At 44.0% G+C, this 20,507-nt stretch overlaps 1 protein-coding gene across 1 annotated transcript in view; it reads left to right on the top strand.

Moving 5' to 3' along the window:
- Window positions 1-10,221: 10,221 nt before the first annotated feature.
- LOC134402382 (cytochrome P450 2C39-like) overlaps window positions 10,222-20,507 on the top strand; it is a 43,233-nt gene continuing 32,947 nt past the window's right edge. Inside the window, exon 1 of the mRNA XM_063131800.1 lies at window positions 10,222-10,402. Within this exon, the coding sequence (XP_062987870.1) occupies window positions 10,232-10,402 (171 nt within the window). The 5' untranslated portion in view covers window positions 10,222-10,231. The remainder of the gene's footprint in view (window positions 10,403-20,507) is intronic.

Raw genomic sequence — 20,507 nt, forward strand, 5'->3', positions numbered from 1 at the left:
TCACATCTCTGTTCAGCTGTCACGATAAGCCAATTTCTCCATAATCCACTTCTTGCCACAGATTGTTTGTTTAATATTCTGCTGAACAAAGGAATTTAACAAAGTGATGTACAATAAAAAGATTAAATCCAAGCACAATAAAATACAATTTAAAAATAGATATACATATGTAAAAGAGTAACCAGCACCAGGGGTAATCAACAAAAAATTAATCTGGAAAGGTCTGTGTGAAAAGAAACATTTTTAGCATGCACCTAAAGATCACCGTTGGCATATGCCTTAACAATCCAGTCCCCGCAATAAACATCCATAAAATTTTTGAGGACCAGAGATTTTCTCTGCTGATATGTGATCTTGAGGTTTTGGAATAACATAATGTCTTGGGTAGACATTAGGATACTTGCACAAAACTTTTTTAGGGTCTATTTTCAAAATGGCAGACAATTTTCTTTAGGTCACTGGTTTTTGACAACCACAGAAGTAACTATCTTATGTTTGGTATCAAATTATAGGTTTTCAGGGTCAAGGAGTTCAAAGAATATGTAATTTTGTCAGAGTACTCCTTTTGCCATATTTCAAGATGGCACTGAAATGTCTCATTTTCTCAACCAATCAACATACAAATGTGATTTTTGCTTTAAACTATGCTTTTTTGGGGGTTGAACAGGTCAACAATGTCATTAATTTTGCTGGAAAGACAGTCCTTCCAAGATGGCACTGAAATGATCTTCTCAATCATCCCAGAAATAGGCCATGGCCTATTACTTGATTTGAAGAAGCTGAGTAAGTGTGTGAGTCACTGGCTGTCCTTTTCCTAGACATCCTATAGTCAATAATAAAAGGTGCTTTTAGGTGACTTGACAATTTGCATAGGTTTGTAGTGTCTAGAGGAACACATTCAGTAACACTTCGTTAGACCAGCAGTATATATCCCTAAGTAATTGTAAGAAAGTATATTGCAAGTCTCTATTTCCATGTAGCCAAGGTCTGATTAGCCAAATGTCATAGAATCATAGAGTTGTAAGGGACTTTGGAGATCATCTTGTTCAATCCCCTGCTCAATGCAGGCTGTTCATTGCCAGGTGCAGCTACAGCATCCCTGACAGATGGCCATTCAGGTTCTGCTTAAATATATCCAGTGAAGGGGAACCCACCACTTTCTGTGGCAATGTGTTCCACTGCTGAATAGCTCTGACTATTAAGAAATTTCTCCTAATACTTAGCCAAAATCTGCTTCCCTGCAGTTTCCACCTGTTGGTTCTAGTCCTGCCCTTAGAGCAACAGAGAACAGTCTGCTCCACCTTCTGCAGGATGGTCTTTCAGATATTTGAGACCACTATCATGACTCCCTTTAATCTCCTCATCTCCAGGCTAAACATAACTAGCTAGGTCTTCCAACATTCCTCATAGGTCTTGATTTACAGACCCCCTCAACACCCTAGTTGTCCTTCTCTAGACACACTCCAACTTGTCAATGGCCTTAGCTAGACGGGGTGAAATTTCAGGGCGATCCCTGGGATCATCCCTGTGCTATGACTCACAGGGGATCCCAGGATCAGGGAGGGATGATCCCTCCATTGCCCTGGGTCTTGCCCTATACTTTAGGCTCACTTCTTCCACAGTCTCAGGATGACCCTGACACTTTGGAACTTGTGGGCAGGCATCGCGGGTTGTTCTGGTTCCTCACAAGGACCCGGGACCCACGCATGCGGTGCACAGCTCTGCGCCCATTGGGGGTGGGGTGGGGGGAGGGGAAAAATTAAGTTTAAATTTAAAAACCCCTACCTTTCTGCGTACGAGCATTCATGCACACTTCTTCTTTAAGAAATAATTTTAAAATGTCAGCTGCGACATCCTCGCCTTCCAACGTCGTTGCGCATTGCGTGTAAAAAGAGGGGGAGATCTCATGATAAAAATATCGTGAGATCTTCACCCCTCCATCCCGCTAGACCACTAGGTCTTGTTGGGGACAATGTCCTTCATAACATTTATACAAACCTGCTACATTATGACAGTACACACTGTCCAAGACACATCCACTAGAAACATCTCTTGTCTTGTTTGTATTGGGTGTCACTTTATTTTCCTTCATCCAATCTCTCATCTTCTGCTACACGTGGATCAGAAGAAAATGAAAAATAGAACTGGGTGTCACCAGCATTCTTTGAATGCCTCACCCCCAAGCCTCTGGATGACTGTACTCTCTGGTTCCTTGTAGGTATTAATTAGTGAGACAGACAAAGGTTAAACCTTGTGCTTACAGCATTGTTCTCATTAACAGAACAGCAACTGCATTTGAAAAAAATAATACCGACATAGCAGTGTGTCACAAATGAAAGGGGATTCAGTGTAGATCATACTTTGTTATAGGCCATCGCTAGACCTAAGGTTTATCTCTGGATCATCCAGGGGTCAAACCTGTTCATCTAGGTGACACACAGGGGATCCAGTGCTCAGGCAGGGGTGAACCCTGGATGATCCCAGGATAAACCTTAGGTCTAGCTGTGGCCATAGTTTATTCTCTCTCTCTCTCTTTGAGGTTCATCATATGAAGCTGAAATCCTGCATCCTTACCAGGGCTTTCTGCTTCCAGATTAAGATTGTCTCCTTTACGGGCAGATAAATGATTTGCAGTTGAAGACTTCCAATTTTGGCAAGTTCTATATGTTTCATTGTACAGCTTCTAGATGGTGCTGTGGTTATAGCACTTACTCTGTCTTTTCATATAGCTGATAGATTGGAATAACATCCCTCATTGCATTATTTCCAATCTTTTTGAAAGCAGAATAAAGGTGTCCGTCCGTCCTGGAGGTTGACAACACCATCTAAACTTCCATGAGCAACCAATCTTGATTGCGCAATATAAGCCCTGTGTGGAGAATCTCTCTCTTTCTCTCTCTCTCTCTCCTTGAAGCAACTATAGGTGTTTTCCTTGGTTTTCCTTGTAGATTTATCCATCAACCACCACTATCATCTCTTCAATTCCAGCCCTTTCAAAAATTAAACTCTGAAAATAACAAGCAGCAGCAAATAATTATGCATCTGGGATAAGTTAGTGACACTTTTAAAATAATAATAATGGTGGAGTAGTTTCATAGCATAGTCCAACTGGAAAATGGGATTTCTAGTAGAAGAAATTGGACCTGACTGTTCACAATGCCCAAAAAATGAGCAAATCTTTAATCCTTTACTGTTCATTTTCATCCAACCAGTTTGAGACACCAAAATCTTCTTCCTGCATGGGCAGCAGATTGTTACCTATCCTCAAGGAGCCAGAGAACCCCTCTATTTCACCTCAATCCTAACAATGTATGGATAGGAACATGGCAAATAGGTAAGAAAAAAACTATCCAGATCCCTTGAAATAAAAAACGTGAGATGTGAGAAAGGGGGGGGATCTCATCACTACCAACAATCACATATGTAGCAAAGGTGGATGAGATACTATAAAAAGGCTTTTAATCCACTAAAAAGGTCATTTGCATTTAACAGCCCAGTGAAGGTTTGGCATCTTTAAATCCTATTCAATGTGACTTCAGATGGTTGCATCCAACCTTCCCTGAAACTGATGGCTTAAAACATTACATTTCCATATATGCAGAAAGTCAGGGCACAAATATTTTATTATATTAAATACCGAGATAAAATAATCATATGCTTCAATTCCTCAACAAATAAGTCTTTCTGAACATTTGTGTTGCATTTCTTTGAGAGCCATGTGCCCCCAGTTTTTTGGGGAAATCCAGACTCTTCTCACTGGTTCACACATACATTCATACTCGTCACCACCACAACTTTGATCAATTCCCATCCACAAGTTGTGCAGACAGAGCTGGCTTGGAGCATTTATTGGCAAAATGTCATGTGGAGGGTGGAAGAAACATCCTTTCAATGAAGAAACAGTAGTTAGCACTTGCCAGGTTGGTCTATGCCATCATTTCCCAACCTGGTGCTGTCGAGCTATGTTGGACTTCTACTCCCATCATAAACAGCCAGCAATTGCTTCTTGAGGTTTGAATAACCCCCAAATTTTTGCATTCACGGAAGTTGTTTGGAAAAGTGAGGGTTCAGGAGATACCACAGGCTTTCCTTTAGGGATGTGCTCCACTCCGATTAGAAGCGTAGAAGCAGAAGTGAATTGGCCTGCTCCGCCTTGCCCAGAGGTGGAGTAGAAGCGGACCGGGGACCCCTAGAAGCAAGGCGAAGAGAAGCGCCCATTTTCGGAGCGATCTTCTTTCCGCGGACCGATCCGATCGCCATTTTTAAACATTTCGCCCATAGGATTACATTGCGGAAAAGAAAAGGGGATAACTGGGTTGTTTTTGAAGCTATCTTTCTGAAACTTCTTGTGCTTAGAGAGTCATGGCTGGGGGTCATTTTGAGCCTACTCTCAACTCTCTGCGTGGTGCGGTTCGCTTGCTAGAATTTTTTAAAAAGTAGGGTAAAGGCGGGAAAAAGATTACCTTTTCGATTGCTGAGGGGCAGAGTCAACTCCCGGTCATGATCACATGATCCCAAAGTTGGAGGAGGGGATAGGCAAAACGGGTAACTTGGGATTCTGGGAACTTCTCTTTCTTAGTCTGAACAGACTTTTCCCAGTGTTTTTTAAAACAGTAGCCCCACCAAATGCACAAACACAACCTGAAATCATATACTAAACCAATAATAAGAGATAGAAAAAACACAGCACTGCTACCCACCCTAACTTTGGGGAACAACTGAAAAGATGTGGTGCAAGGGGATGAGCTCCCCTAGGGCATGTGGACGTGCCCTCACTCTCTCCTGTACTTGGCCATCAGAGCCCTCCAAAGAGAGTAACCCAGTGGAGCAATGCCTTTCATGAGTTGAAGTGAGAGTTTTGCTTCTTAAAAGACTGGTTCTTAGACAGGACCAGTTAAATTGGCCGATGATTCCCCATCTGGGCACATCCACCCCCCTTATTACTGGTAAAAGACAGATATAGCCTTTTTAAAAAAGTTCTTCTTGTTTTTTATTCAGCAACACTGCTGCTTTTAATTCCACCCCTCCTTTGTTTATTTATTTATTTATTTATTTATTTATTCCATTTTATATGCATTACTGGCTTATCCTTGGCTCACTTCCTTATGCCCCCAGAAATGTCTGCTGCCTGCCTGCCTTCCTTCCCTCCTCCCCTGCCCGCCTCGCAGGGATGGTTTGTGTCTCGCTTTGACTCAGGGGAGAAGTCCTTCCTGTGCTCACTTAGAGTTTTGGAAGTTCCAAATCCATTTTTCAAGTGTGGAAGAAGATTCGTTTAGGTTGATCTCTACTCCCCAATTCATGGCATGTTGGGATTTCCTTTGAAATGTCCCCATTGAGCTGTCTGCAGGTTTAAGCACCGCCAAAAATCAGGGGATGATGGGATTGCCTTGTACCTTGGCATGATTGTGGGTCTCAATGGCATCTGTGAGTGTGCCCATTTCCCTTTTTTTATCTGTCCAAATGTCAGAGAACAGTCCAAGTCTGCAAATGGGGTGCCCAATTTTCATAAATTCCCCAAAAATCAGGGGATGATGGGACTGCCTTGAGTCTGGGCGTGCCTGTGTATCCCTGGATAAGCTATCATGGTGGCGAGTTTGAGGTTTTCAACGTGCACATTGACAGAGCTATCGAAAGGGGTGTGAATGGGGTGCCCAATTTTCATAAATTCCCAAAAATCAGGGGATGATGGGACTGCCTTGAGTCTTGGCGTGCATGTGTATCCCTGGATAAGCTGTCATGGTGGTGAGTTTGAGGTTTCTAACGTGCACATTGATGGAGCTATCAAAAGGGGTGTGAATTAGGGGTCTGCACGGACCCCCCCGCTCCGCTTCACTTACAGATCCGCAATTTTCAGATCAGCCCGCTCCGCCCCACCCCCGCTCCGCCTATGTCCACTCCGCTCCACTTGGAGCTCCGGATCCGGATCGGAGCTCCGTTTCCCCCCCCCATAGGCTTGCATTGAAAGCTAAAAAATTATACAACTTTTTTTCTGTTCAAGTTAGAAACTTCAAGTTTGGCACCATGACACCTCATGGAAGTATACACAAGCACGCCAAATTTCAAGGGAATCCCATCATCCCCTGATTTTTGGCGTGGCTCTAACCTCTAACGCACCACCCATATTCACACCCCTTTCGATAGCTCCGTCAATTTGCACGTTAGAAACCTCAAACCTGGCACCATGATAGCTTATTCATGTGTCCACATGGATGCCAAGTTTCAAGGGAATCCCATCATCCCCTGATTTTTGGGGAATTTTTGAAAATCGGGCACCCCATTCACACCCCTTTTGATAGCTCCGTCAATTTGCATGTTAGAAACCTCAAACTCGGCACCATGAAAGCTTATCCATGTGTCTATATGGATGCGTGGACTCAAGGGAATCCCATCATCCCCTGATTTTTGGCGCGGCTTAACTCACCCCAAATTGTCCCATTCTATAACTACGTCAATCTGCATGTTAGAAACCTCAAACTTGGCACCATGATAGCTTATCCATGTGTCCACATGGACGCCAAGTTTCAAGGGAATCCCATCGTCCCCTGATTTTTGGGGAATTTTTGAAAATCGGACACTCCAGTATGTCAGGGATTTAAAGTTGCAATGCAGACAGCTCAATGAGGCCAGTTGAAAGGAAATCCCAACATGCCATGAGATAACCCTAAATCTTCTTCCACACTTGAAAAATGGATTATTGAACTTGATAAAGTCTAAGTGAGCTGTAGAACCTCCTATGAAAAGCTTTGGGGATGCTTCCTCAGCTATCTTATCCTGGCTGAACAAGGGTCTTTCTTTCGGTGGTGAGTTACAAGCGCTGTTGGGGTTTTTACTGTTGCTGTGCTCTTGGGTTCTGCCTTCCTCTGCTCTAACTGGGGTCCCAACAGGCAAGAGACCTGTGCTTGCTTTGACCCCTCTGACATCGTCTACTCTGCGCTCCTGCAAAGGAGGACTTGGGTCCGGAGCTACGCAGTAGCAAGGCTCTTTGTCTCCCCAAGGTTTAATTTGGGCTACGTTTACCCCTTCATTAGGTAAAGCGGTCACCTGCTTTTCCCCGTTCCTTTCTGACATGCAGAGATGTAACCCTTCTGTAGCGTACGTTGAAGACAAACCTGCCTCTCTAACTCCTGGGATCCCTTCCTGCAAAGACGCGTTGCACCTCTCACCAAGGAGATCTGTTGCACACACACCTCCCGGGCTTTTGAACAAGGCAAACTCTATGCTCCCCTCATCTTTACAAATACAAATTCAATCACAGCTAAAAACTTTTCTTTTCCCTATAGCTTTTAAAAATTGATTTTGTTCTGCCTTTATACTGTTAGTTTCACCCTACCCTGTGCCTGTGTACCCTACCCTTTGCCTGTTTGCATTCTCTTCCCTTCCTTATTGTTTACTATGATTTTATTAGATTGTAAGCCTATGCGGCAGGGTCTTGCTATTTACTGTTTACTCTGTACAGCACCATGTACATTGATGGTGCTATATAAATAAATAAATAAATAATAATAATAATAATAATAATAATGAAGGACTTCTCCCCTGAGTCAAAGCAAGACACATACACCATCCCTGCAAGGCGAGAAGGGGAGAAGGGAGGTGCTCAGGGTGCATCTGGTTGTTTTAGATGCGAGGAGGGTTTGGGTCTTTGAAATCTAGGATTGGTGCCCTGCACTGCATGGCCTTGGGCAAGCCCTCCTGCCTCGGCCTGAGCTACATCACAGGGCTGTTGTGAGGCTAATGCACTCTGCTCCCCAGATGAAGAGTGTTATCGACCGAATCAGCTCCCTGTGAGTAGCCACGCACAGTCCTTTTCTCTGCTTCTCCTGAGTTCTGTGTGTGTGTGTGTGTGTGTGTGTGTGTGTGTGTGAGAGAGAGAGAGAGAGAGAGAGAGAACGCTAGTGAGTGAGTGAGGGAGAGAGAGCGAGGGAGGGAAGGAAGGAGGAGAGCGACCCAGCGAGGGAGAGAGAAGCTGTGTGTGTGTGTGCGCACGCGCGTGGTGTGCGTTGGAAGAGGGGTATGCTGTATACTGTTAGTTTTACCCTACCCTGTGCCTGTTTGCATTCTCTTCCCCTCCTTATTGTTTTATTATGATTTTATCACCTCCGGGGGGGGGGGGGGGAGAAACAAACAAACAAACAAACAAACACACACTCCAAAATTTAAAAATAAAGTTTATATTAAATCAACGTAAGGGAAAAACACAGAGCAAACTAAGCAAACAGTCAGAAAGAATCAAACAAACACACACAAACGCCAAGCTAAATGCTATCTCCAAAGTCCAAAACACAGCGAACGCAAAACCCACAAGACGCTGAGAGCTCTCTGACTTTGAGGGTGACTCTGGCTTAGTCCCCGCCTCAAACGCTGGGATTGGAGGATGATGCTTCATGAGGTGATCATTTCTCATCAGGATTGGGAGTTGAATGTGCCTGTCATTGCTTAAAATAAACCCCGCTGCGCCGAAGCCAGGTTTACCCTACCGTTTGTATTGTAAATGTACCTGATTTTTTTAAAAAACATAGCACGCGAACCAAAGGGCACAGAAAGTTGAGAGTAGTCTCAAAATGACCCCCATCCATGACTCTCTGAGCACAAGAATTTTCAGAACGATAGCTTCAAAAACAACCCAGTTATCTGCGATTCTTTTCCGCAATCCAATCCTATGGGCGAAATGTTTTCAAGATGGCAATCGGAGCGGTCCGTCTGAAAGAGGAGCTCCGAAAAATGGGCGCTTCTCTTCGCCTTGCTTCTAAGGGTCCACGGTCCGCTTCTACTCCGCCTCTGGGCAAGGCGAAGCAGGCCAATCCGCTCCTGCTTCTGCGCTTCTAATCGGAGCGGAGCACATGCCTAGTGTGAATGGGGTGCCCGATTTTCATAAATTCCCCCAAAATCAGGCGATGATGGGACTGCCTTGAGTCTGGGCGTGCATGTGTATCCCTGGATAAGCTATCATGGTGGCGAGTTTGAGGTTTTTAACGTTCACATTGACGGAGCTATTGAAAGGGTGTGAATGGGGTGCCCGATTTTCATAAATTCCCCAAAAATCAGGGGATGATGGGACTGCCTTGAGTCTTGGCGTGCATGTGTATCCCTGGATAAGCTGTCATGGTGGTGAGTTTGAGGTTTCTAACATGCAAATTGACAGAGCTATCGAAAGGGGTGTGAATGGGGTGCCCGATTTTCATAAATTCCCCCAAAATCAGGGGATGACGGGATTGCCTTGATTCTTGGCGTGCGTTTGTATACCTCCATGAGGTGTCATGGTGCCAAACTTGAGGTTTCTAACTTTAACAGAAAAAAGTTGTATACTTTTTTAGCTTAATGCAAGCCTATGGGGGGGAAACGGAGCTCCGATCCGGATCCGGAGCTCCGCAGCGGAGCGGAGCGGACATAGGCGGAGCGAGGGCGGAGCGAAGTGGCCCGATCCGCAAATTGCAGATCTGGAAGAGAAGCGGAGCGGGGGGTCCGTGTATACCCCTACTTTCCTTGGATAGCTGAGAGTCCAGAGAGGCAAAATAGGAAACTGGAAATAAAAGAGACAGGATGTGCTCTTCCATTACGTTAGCAACCTAGATGGCTTTAAGAGAAGATTAAGAAAAATAAAGGATAAGGCTATCAATAGCTACTAATCATGGTGATTAGAAACTACTTCCCGGGTTGGCAGCGGTTTGCCTCTGAATGCTAATTGCTGGCAGGCAACAACAGGAGAGAGCTATCGCCCACATATCCTGCTCATAGGTTTCCTGTAGGTATCTCATTGGCCAAGTTTGGAGATAGGATGTATGACACGATAGGCTTTTCCCCTGCTCCAGCAGGGCTCTTCTTAATGTTCATGAACGTGTCAAGAACATAGGGTACATCAATTGTTCTGCCTATCTGTGGCACACCATTTGTGGATTATACTAGCCTTTGAAATTAAAATTATGTCTTCCTCCCAATTATTTGAGTGACTCATCAGAATTAGCCACTATGTAAAGACCAGTGTGGCACTATGATGCATATCTGGAGGGTCAAATTCCAAGGCTACTTTGATATGATGTCAGAAGATTTGTGGCCTATATGCTTTTTACAATCATAGTATATAAACACATGTTAGTACAAACAGAAAGAGAGAGAGAGAGAGAGAGAGAAGTGGCCACGTCTCTGAGGAAAGCAAAAAGCTATTAGGAGAAGAGGGTCCAGCCTACCTAGTAGACATACTAGAAAGAATCAGAACAAAAGAAAAAGCAGGAGAATGATGGGGATACGGGCATTTTTGATTGCTGTGCTAGGGGCTCTTCTGCTTCTGCATTTCCTGAAACAACGTTGGTCACGCAGACACTACCCTCCTGGACCTCTTTCACTTCCTCTCATTGGAAACATATGGCGGATGGGATTTAGATTTACTGACGATACTCTCTTGAAGGTATGTCTTTCTACATAATTAACCAATAACTCGTTAAGCTGAGTAACAGAATTAATGGAGAGAATTTTGAACGATTTTCTTTCTATGGTGACTGTGGACAGAAATGTTGTACTAGTAAAACATCCTGGCAAAAAATTGATACGGCGAAATATTATTGTTCATAATAATTAGGGTATATTTGCATACTGCTTTTTGCCCAAAAGGTTCTTCAAGTACTAAAAAGCACATTACAGTACAATAAAAATAGGGTGACCATATGAAAAGGAGGACAGGGCTCCTGTATCTTTAAAGTTGTATAGAAAAGGGAATTTCAGCAAGTGTCATTTGAATGCATGTACCACCTGGTGAAATTTTCTCTTCATCATAACAATTAAAGCTGCAGAAGTCCTGTCTTCTTGACCAGATACAAAAGAGAGGAGGGCACCTGCAGCTTTAACTATTGCGATGAAGAGGGAATTTCACCAGATGCTGTATGCATACAAATGACACCTGCTCTCTTCAACTGTTAAAGATACAGGAGCCCTGTTCTCCTTTTCATATGGTCACCCTAATAAAAATAAGAATATATGTGCAATACAGGAAACGTCAGGATTTATATTTAGCAGAATCTTTTAAAAGCCTTCGTTATCTAAACCACTGATACCTTTACAGTATTATATTATGTGTTTCTGTACATGAGCGATTTATTGCAGGCTCGTGATTGGTCACTCACAGAAGTTTGTGGATCCTTTTCATAATGCCATCAACAGGTCCACACTGAGAATACTGTGTTCAGTTCTGGTCATCACACTTTAAAAAGATACTGTAGAGCTGGAAAAAGTTCAGAAGATGCCAACTAAAATTATGAAGGAGCTGGAACATCTCCACTTGTGAGGGAAGGTTACAACAGCTGAGATTGTTTAGCTTGGAAAAAAATGAGGATATGGAGAAACATGACAGAGGTGAACAAAATCATACATGGGGTGGAGAATGTGGATTGGGAGACATTTTTCTCATGCTCTCATACTACTAGAACCCATGTTCATCCTATGAAGCTGATTGGTGGGAGATTTAGGACAGATAAAAGCACTTAGATAATGGAATGCCCTCCCTTTGGAGGCCTGATTGGCATCAACATTGATTGCATTTCGACGCCAAGTAAAAACATGGCTTTTTAACAAAGCCTTTGATGGTTAAACTCACTGGCACATTGTTTTAACTGTTTTAACTGCATCTATTCATTTTAAACTATATATTGTTTTAACTTGGATTATGGTTTAATTTGTTTTTAACTGTTGTATATTTATTGTTTTATACTCTATGTTTTCATCTGTACGCCGCCCTGAGATCTAGGGCAGGATATAAATGTTTTAAATAAATAAATAAATAGATGAACTATGGCATTCACTACCACAAGATGCAATAATGGCCACCAGTTTGGATGGCCATCACTACAAAGGGAGTTGGATAAATTCCTGGGGGAGAAGGCTGTCAATGGCTACTAGTCCTAATGGCTATGTGCTACCTCCAGTATCTGAGTAAGTCTGCAAGCCTTACAGTAAGCCTGTGTGCAGCAGTTGCTGGGGAACATAGGTGGGAGGGTGCTGTTGCACCATGTCCTGCTTTGTGGGTTCCTGGTCAATAGCTGGTTGGCCACTGTGTGAACAGAGTGCTGGACTGGATGGACCCTCGGTCTGATCCAGCATGGCTCTTCTTACATTCTTATGTCTCTTATGCAAATAGGGCCCTAAAGCTGTCATTTATGCAAGGTTAAAAGTGTGAATATTCCAAGAATAGTTGGAAGATAGAAGTGAATGGCCCCATTCAGGAGACACCTTAAGCCATGGCTTTAACCACAGTGGTTGAGCCAGAAAGCCATCTCATGTTCAGAAGACACCTTAAACCACGGCTTTAACCACAGTGACTAAGGCAAAAAGCCTTATTCAATGTAGTGAAAGCCGTGGTTTAAGGTGTCTTCTGAAAACAGCTCGGCTTTCTGGCTTAACCACCATGGTTAAAGCTGTGGTTTAAGGTGTCTTCTGAACAGGGCCTAAGTGTGGATGGAGGTGATTTCATCCATCCCTACTGAATGACACCAACTGACTTAGGCCATAGCTAGATCTAAGGTTTATCCCTGGATCGTCCATGGGTCAAACCTGTTCATCTAGGTGACACACAGGGGATCCAGTGCTCAGGCAGGGGTGAACCCTGGATGATCCCAGGATAAACTTTAGGTCTAGCTGTGGCCCTAGAAAAATAGATATGGAGGCTTCAGTTGGTAACACCATTGTGGTAGATCCAAAAGGCACTGTCCTACAGAGGTTCAACTTGTATCTGTGGGCTTTGTTCCAGAGAATAACGTTAGGTGACTGCACCTCAGCCTCATACCTAGAACTGTGGGCGCCATCCTGTCCACATAGTTATTAAATCTCTATATGAAGCCCTGGGAGCAGTCATCAGGAGATCTGGAACAAGATATCACCAATATGCTGATGACATCCAGCTTTATTTCTCTGTGACATTTGAATTGGGAGAAGCACATTCTGAACTGGTGCCTGGTTGCATTTATGGCTTGGATGAGGGCTAATAAACTGAAGCTGAATTCCAATAAGAGAGAGATCCTATGGGTCATCAGTATTTTTACATTGTATTTTAACAGTGATGTTAATCATAGAATCATACAATCATAGAATAGTAGAGTTGGAAGGGGCCAATAAGGCCATCGAGTCCATCCACCTTAAAGCATCTCTGACAGAGGGCTGTCATATTTATATGTGAAGCACTTAGGAGTTTTATTACGTTTCACAGTATATAAATATTACAAATAAATAAATAGAATTTGCTAACTCCAAGTCTGGTTAAAATATTAAATCAGGCATTATTGAGAGAAAATATTACCTACCTTTTAGAATGAAGCACATCTAACTGAGATTGAATCCTGACAAGGTGAAGATTATGGGTGGATGGTTCTCAGGTATGAGAATTGGGGAGTTTGTCTGTTCTTGTTGGGGATGCATTCCTTCAGAAAGAGCAGGTACATAGTCTTGGGTGCTCCTGGATTCATCATTGTCATTAGAGGCCCATGTGATTTCTGTGGTTAGGAGCATCTTTTATCCACTCATGTTGGTATGTCAGCTATGCCCTTTGCTGTCCACCACAGTCTATGTGTTTGTAACCTCGTCTTTAAATTACAGTAATGCACTTTATGTGGGGTTTTAAATTTTTTATTATTATTATGCGGTCACAGACCCATTAGAACAAACGAACTGTGAATCGTAATCATTAAAAACACAAAAGCATAATCATTGTTTTATTACACAATAAGCTGAGGAACAGTCATTAAAACAGACACATCTTTGAAATATATGGCCATAATTAAAACACAGTGTGATACAAAAGGTAAAAACATGAAATACAAATTACAATTAGGATGAAGAAATCACCTTTGAGCGGAGAAGAGGAACTTAGCCATTAACTCTGTTGTTGACTTGCTTATACCAGCCAAGAAATGTCCCAAATACTGTTCTGATGTCCTTCCAGGGCATTTCCTCATTATAGGGCAAAGTAGTCTCTTACATGCCACCCTATGAAAGCTACATTTTTAAAAAAAAGTGATCTAAAGTTTCAACAACTTCGGGCCTTGTTAGACCTACCAGATAATCCGGTGGGGAGTTGGGGTGAGGCTGTGCTGAAGCTAGCTTGCGCTGTCGCCCCTAGCTAGACGTAAACATGCGACGGGGTAAGGGAAAGCCACGTTGCGTGCTCCAGTGTTTTCCATCTTAAAGGGCCATGTGCGCAGGAGCGCACCAATGGAAAAGTAAATAGTTTTTTTAAAAAATAAAGGGTTGCCCGCTCCCCCTTCCCCTGATTTCCCCCCAATGTCTGATGCCCCCCTGCCCGCTCGCTCGCCTGTCCTCCCCCGCTCACCATGCCCTGTCCCCATCCACCATGCCCTGTCCCCATCCACCATGCCCTGTCCCCATCTACCATGCCCGTCCCCGTTCTTCTTCCCCCCATCCGCCATGCCCTGTCCCCATCCGCCATGCCCTGAGCCCGTCCGCCATGCCCATCCCCATTCTTCTTCCCCTGTCTGCCATGCCCTGTCCCCGTCTGCCATGCCCTGTCCCTGTCCGCCATGCCCGTCCCCGTCTGCCATGCCCATCCCCATTCTTCTTCCCCTGTCTGCCATGCCCTGTCCCCGTCTGCCATGCCCATCCCCATTCTTCTTCCCCTGTCTGCCATGCCCTGACCCGTCCGCCATGCCCATCCCCATTCTTCTTCCCCTGTCCGCCATGCCCTGTCCCCGTCTGCCATGCCCTGTCCCTGTCCGCCATGCCCGTCCCCATTCTTCTTCCCCCCCGTCCACCATGCCCTGTCCCCGTCTGCCATGCCTTGTCCCTGTTCTTCTTCCCCCCATCTCTCCTGCTGGGTCACTCTTTCCCCCGGCCCCCATCTCCCCCCCGTGATTCCCCCCAGCCCGATGGGCACAGCGCTCCTATGGAATGTTGTGCCTAGTGCGTGGCTTCTCCTGGCTACTCGCAAGTAAGCGAGCAGCCAGGAAAACCACGGAAGTCGCTAGACTTTCTGCAGCCCCGGCTTCAGCCCGGGGCTGTGGAAAAGCTGGGCCATAAGCAGATCCGCTTATCCCGGGTCAAGGGAGGACTTAGCCCGGATACCCTGTGCATCATCTGGATGCACAGCAAGGAGACCGGTCCTCGCACCGCGCTAACTCCTCATCTAGCAACGCTCTTCATCTCCACAAGAACACTAGTAGGGAGAACAGGGGCATCCATTTCGGGCAGTATGCAGCAAGCAGGGTCAGGTGGCCAGCAGGGGCCTGGTTAGCAACAGATGGGGCAGGCAAAGGTGGGTTTGCCCTATACTGATACAAATGAGCCTCATATGGGATACCCTGGTAGTACCCTTCCAATATTACACAGGGGAGGCAGTTAAATCTAGCCCTAGAGAAGACAAGGTGATATTTGGGGGTAGACAGATCATCCAGATACCTGGCATATCTAGGGAATTCAGAAATTAAACCAAAGTGTATTGGAGAGCAAGATGTATGAGCATTTGACATAGAATATTGAAAATCAATGTCTTTGATCTGCTGTTCTAAAATAGGTTTTGCAACAGAATAATCTTATGTGCAGAGGAAATCCATAGAAAGGCCTAATAAACGCAATTTAACAGTAAAATCCTTAAACCATGAACTGGTAAAGGTAACTTAAGGGTGAGTCAACATATGCAACCCTTAGCCAATATCAAAAGGCAAGGAACCAAGGCCTGCATTCTATAGATGCAAAGCCAACCCCCAGACATAGACTAGCAGGTGACACACATCTTGGCATTCAAAAAAACAAAATGAGTACAAGAAGTTTGAAAGAACACTCTCAACAGTTGGATTAAATCCATGAATCATTATTGGTGCACTATACAATAATTGGGACAAAAATTCACCTTGAATACTTATAAGGCAGCAGGAATGAATTGTGCCCCCCTAATACAGAAAAAAATAGAGTATGACCTTAATAGCATTCTGAGCTGCTTAGACTGCAAACCATCTATGGATGGCCCAAGAGATTGTAGGAAAAAATAGGGCTATGCACAGCCCCTCCCTAATTTGGCTAGGAGGTCAATTCGAAGCTTCTGAATTGGCCCCAATTTAGCTCAGGGTGCCTCAAAACTGTCCCAGCCAACTTCAGATTTGGATCCCAATCCAAAGCGCATTGGCTGTTGCAATTTCCTGGGTGCGCGACTGACCGTGAGTATAGGACTCTCCTCCTGCTTGCCAACTCCCATCTCACTCGCCCCTGTACCTAGTGAGCTGCTGCTGCCCACCTGCAGGACTTTTCTGGCCTCTGTAGTTTGTAACAGTAGTATAATAAGAGTGGTAACACTCAAACCACAAAGACATCAAAACAACTTACATAGATGAATAATTCAGAAATTTTACAAATGTATAAAGAACAGGCACATCAACAATATTTATAAGATGTTCATACTAACATTCACAACAAAGCCTGCAATATCAACAATCTAATATACATATGGTGAACTATTCACATGAAGCGTCTTTGATATAAACAGTAGTCCGGTACTAATTGCTGTTTCGAAGATTCTTCCTCAGTATGACGCTGAAAAGTAATTCAAAAACACCATACTCAGCATTTATAAGCAATAACATATGTTGTTATGCAATGGAAAACAAAACAGAAAATATTGGCCTCACCCACTAAGTTTACAGAAGGAGCCACGGCTACACAATTAGAAAGAAACCCACCAGGGTTTATCTAAAGAAAAGATAATGAGATTTATCATTACAAACAATTCACAACCTTAGTAAATGATGCACAACCATGCTGTAAAAACTATCTAGGCTTACCACCATATCATTCTCGTTTCCTCAAGCCGACAAGACATGCTCTCAGTCCCTTAAAAGAGTTTTCAAAAAAGCTCCCAGATTCTTATAGTAGTTTAAGTGATTTCATTGGCTAATAAATCATCCTAGGGGAGGAAAGCTGTGATCTCTAAAGTAGCATTTAGTCCGAAAGGTTGAATACAATTAAGACGATGTATCCATTCAGCTTCCCTTTGGAGAAGTTCCTTGTTCAAATCACGATAATTATACTGAAGGGGAAAGATTCTGTCAATAACAAAAAACTGGAATTCATTATAACGATGATGGCACTCAATAAAATGTTGAACTAATGGTGCCTCCGTTATCCCATTTCTAAGTTTTGAACGATGTTCAATTATTCGTGCCCGTACACTCCTCATAGTTTTGCCCACATAAATTAAACGACAAGGACAGATAATGATATAGACCACCTTCTCCGTAGAACAGTTAGAGAAATATTTTAAATCAAAGGTGCGATTTTCTGTAGGATGTTGAAATTTCTTAATTTGTAATGCCAAGTCACATACTGAACAACCCCAACACCTATAATGTCCTTTTATGCTATTTGTGGGGGGTTCTTTGGTGGATCTATGTCTGAACGTATTAGATAATCTTTAAGATTCTTAGTCCTTTTCCAGCCTATTTGTGGTGGTGCCGCACATCCTGGAAGATGGTTGATAATATGCCAATGACGTCTAATGATTCTCATAATAACATGTGCAGATGGTGAGTACTCAAATGCACATGAGAGTCGGTCAGTAGTTGGACGTGAAGATCTGGTCAATAGAGAGTTCCTAGAAACGGAATTCACGCGTCGCTCAGCCTCATGAATCACCCTATGAGGGTAACCCCTATCTAGTAGTGATTGACGAAATGTTACGTTATAGGATGACAAATATACAATTCCTCCAAATTAGCCATGAATAGATTTGCAATGCTAGGTGCAAATGGGCTCCCCATCGCTACTCCCTTTACTTGGAAAAAGAATTCATCAGCAAACCTGAAATAGTTTTTTTCCAAAATGATGTCAATTAATTGTAGCAAAAAATGAGTCGGTGGAACATTATTACTGCGCTTATTTAAATAAATTTCTGCAGCAACGCGGGCTTCATCATGTGGGATGTTGGTATATAAAGCCTGCACATCCATAGTGACCAATAAGGATTGTGATGGAACATGCAATCCCTCAAGCTTCTTGATAAAGTCCGTGGTGTCTCTTAAGAATGCAGGCGTAGCTGTCACCAAAGGCCGTAAAAAAGAGTCAACATATTTTGAAAGTGGTTCAAGTATTGAATTTGACCCTGACAAAATTGAGCATCCGGGTGGAGGGAAAATGGGCTTATGTACTGTTACTTGTTTGTAACAGTAGAACTACAGCAGGCGAGAGACACTATCTTCCTTAAAGATGGTGGCTCTCCTGGAGGATAGGTGGCTTGCTTGCATGAGCAGATGAGTCAGGTATGCCTCATGGGTGGGCAGAGTTCAGCAGCTCACTATTGGGCCAGAGTGGCCTGAAGCACTTCGGTTCAAGACAGCCCAATCCAGTCCCAACTTGGATTCGGGTCAGGGTGTGCCAAATCCACTTTGACTCAGATTCGAAATTCAGGACCGAAGTGGTGCACACACCCCTAAAACCCCCCACATAATACCCATATATCTAAACTTCTTGACTTGCTCTAAATGCTGTCCATCTATTATCTTCTTATTTGTTGATCTATGCCTAAGGGGGGAAATACAATGTCTGTTTTACTAAAATTAACTGTCCTTACTAAAAGTAAAATAATAATAATAATAATAATAATAATAATAATAATAATAATAAATGTTTAAGTCCTATTTTGGACAATGTCATAAGAACAGCATTATCTGCATACAACAATAATGGGACTTTAGTATCTGCCGATTTTGGTATATGAAAGTCAGACGCTAAGCACTTCCCAATCAAATCATTAAAATCAAGGTTTAATAATGTAGGAGTGAATTTTTAATTATTATTTTTATTGTGATTTTTCTCTAGGTTTTTTTATTAATTTTTTATTGTGATTTTAACAAAACAAAACATAACAAATCATGTAAAATAAGAAATCGAAAGAAAGGAAAACAACAACAACAAAAATCATACGTAAGAAATATCAGTATTCCATTAAATACATTTTGTTTTTCAAAAAAAGACTGAAAAATATGCGTAACCATCAAGAAAAGCAAACTAAATATCCATGTATTTATCAGTTCTGGGCTCCGCAATTCAAGAAGGATGCAGACAAGCTGGAGCATGTTCAGAGAAGGGCAACCAGGATGATCAGGAGAACAGGGCGTGTTTAGCCTGGAGAAGAGAAGATTGAGGGGAGACATGATAGCACTCTTCAAATACTTAAAAGGTTGTCACACAGAGGAGGGCCAGGATCTCTTCTCGATCCTCCCAGAGTGCAGGACACGGAATAACGGGTTCAAGTTACAGGAAGCCAGATTCCGTCTGGACATCAGGAAAAACTTTCTGACTGTAGGCTCTCCCACACTAGAGGCGTTCAAGAGGCAGCTGGACAACCATCTGTCAGGGATGCTTTAGGGTGGATTCCTGCATTGAGCAGGGGGTTGGACTCAATGGCCTTGTAGGCCCCTTCCAACTCTGCTATTCTATGGTTCTATTAATTCACCTGTGGTGCCTATACCACCCATTCAAATAATGTTGAAAATGTTGTTAGGTCCTCAATCCATGTATTGTAGGAGGTGAACTTTTGTCCCTCCAGTGTTCTAATATCAGTCTTTTGGCAGTCAAAAGGGGTAAAAAAAAATCCATGATGCACTGACAGGGGTGTGTGTGTCTTCACAGAGTTGCTTCAGCCCTGCATTTCCTTAAAACCCTGCAGCATCGCAGTTGCAGGGTGGGAGCAGTTATTCTTCAGGGCAGAAAGGAGTGTGGGCTCTCCAGCAGCCATTTGGCTCATTGGGGCCCTTTCTACACCTAAGGGTTATCCCAGGAAAATGGAGAGATCATCCTTGCCTGCTCCCGGGATCCCCTGTGTGGCATTTGGATGCACAGGAATGATCCCGGGACTATCCGGGATGTAGGGCTGGTGTAGACGTGCCCTGGGTCTGCTACCTGCCCTCTGCTGGGACTTCCTGCTCTTCTGGAACACTAGCAGTCGTCGTGATCTGCCCTGGAATATGATTCTTAAGAACTATTTCTTTTGGCTCTAAATGTCCACGGCAAGAGGTCTTGTCCCCTCTATCCATAATAGGGCAATTGTTATATCCTTGGGACAGTCATCTCCTTCCTGATCCATTGGGTCTTCTAAGGCCGTTGCTAGGCGAGGGTTTAGCCCGGTGCGAGGCCCGGGCTCCCTGCTGTGCCTGCAGACGACGCACAGGGGATCCTGGGGTCAGGCCGGGCTAAACCCTCCCTTGGCCTGGGATAACCGGATCCGCTTATGGCCTGGTTTTTCTGCAACCCCGGGCTGAGGCCGGGGCTGCAGAAGATCTAGTTAGTTCCGTGGCTTTTCCCGGCTGCTCGCTTACTCGCGAGTAGCTGGGAGAAGCCGCGCACTGGGCACAGCGGTCTGCGCTGTGCCTATTGGGCTGGGGAGTGGGGAGATCACGGACGGGGCGGAGGGGGCATCGGACATGGCGAGTGGGTGAGCGAGCGGGGGGTGGACATGGCATGCAGGGGGTGGACATGGCGAGCGGGGGGTGGACATGGCATGCAGGGGGTGGACATGGCGAGCAGGG

This window comes from Elgaria multicarinata, chromosome 8, assembly GCF_023053635.1.
Source record: "Elgaria multicarinata webbii isolate HBS135686 ecotype San Diego chromosome 8, rElgMul1.1.pri, whole genome shotgun sequence".
NCBI lineage: Eukaryota > Metazoa > Chordata > Lepidosauria > Squamata > Anguidae > Elgaria > Elgaria multicarinata.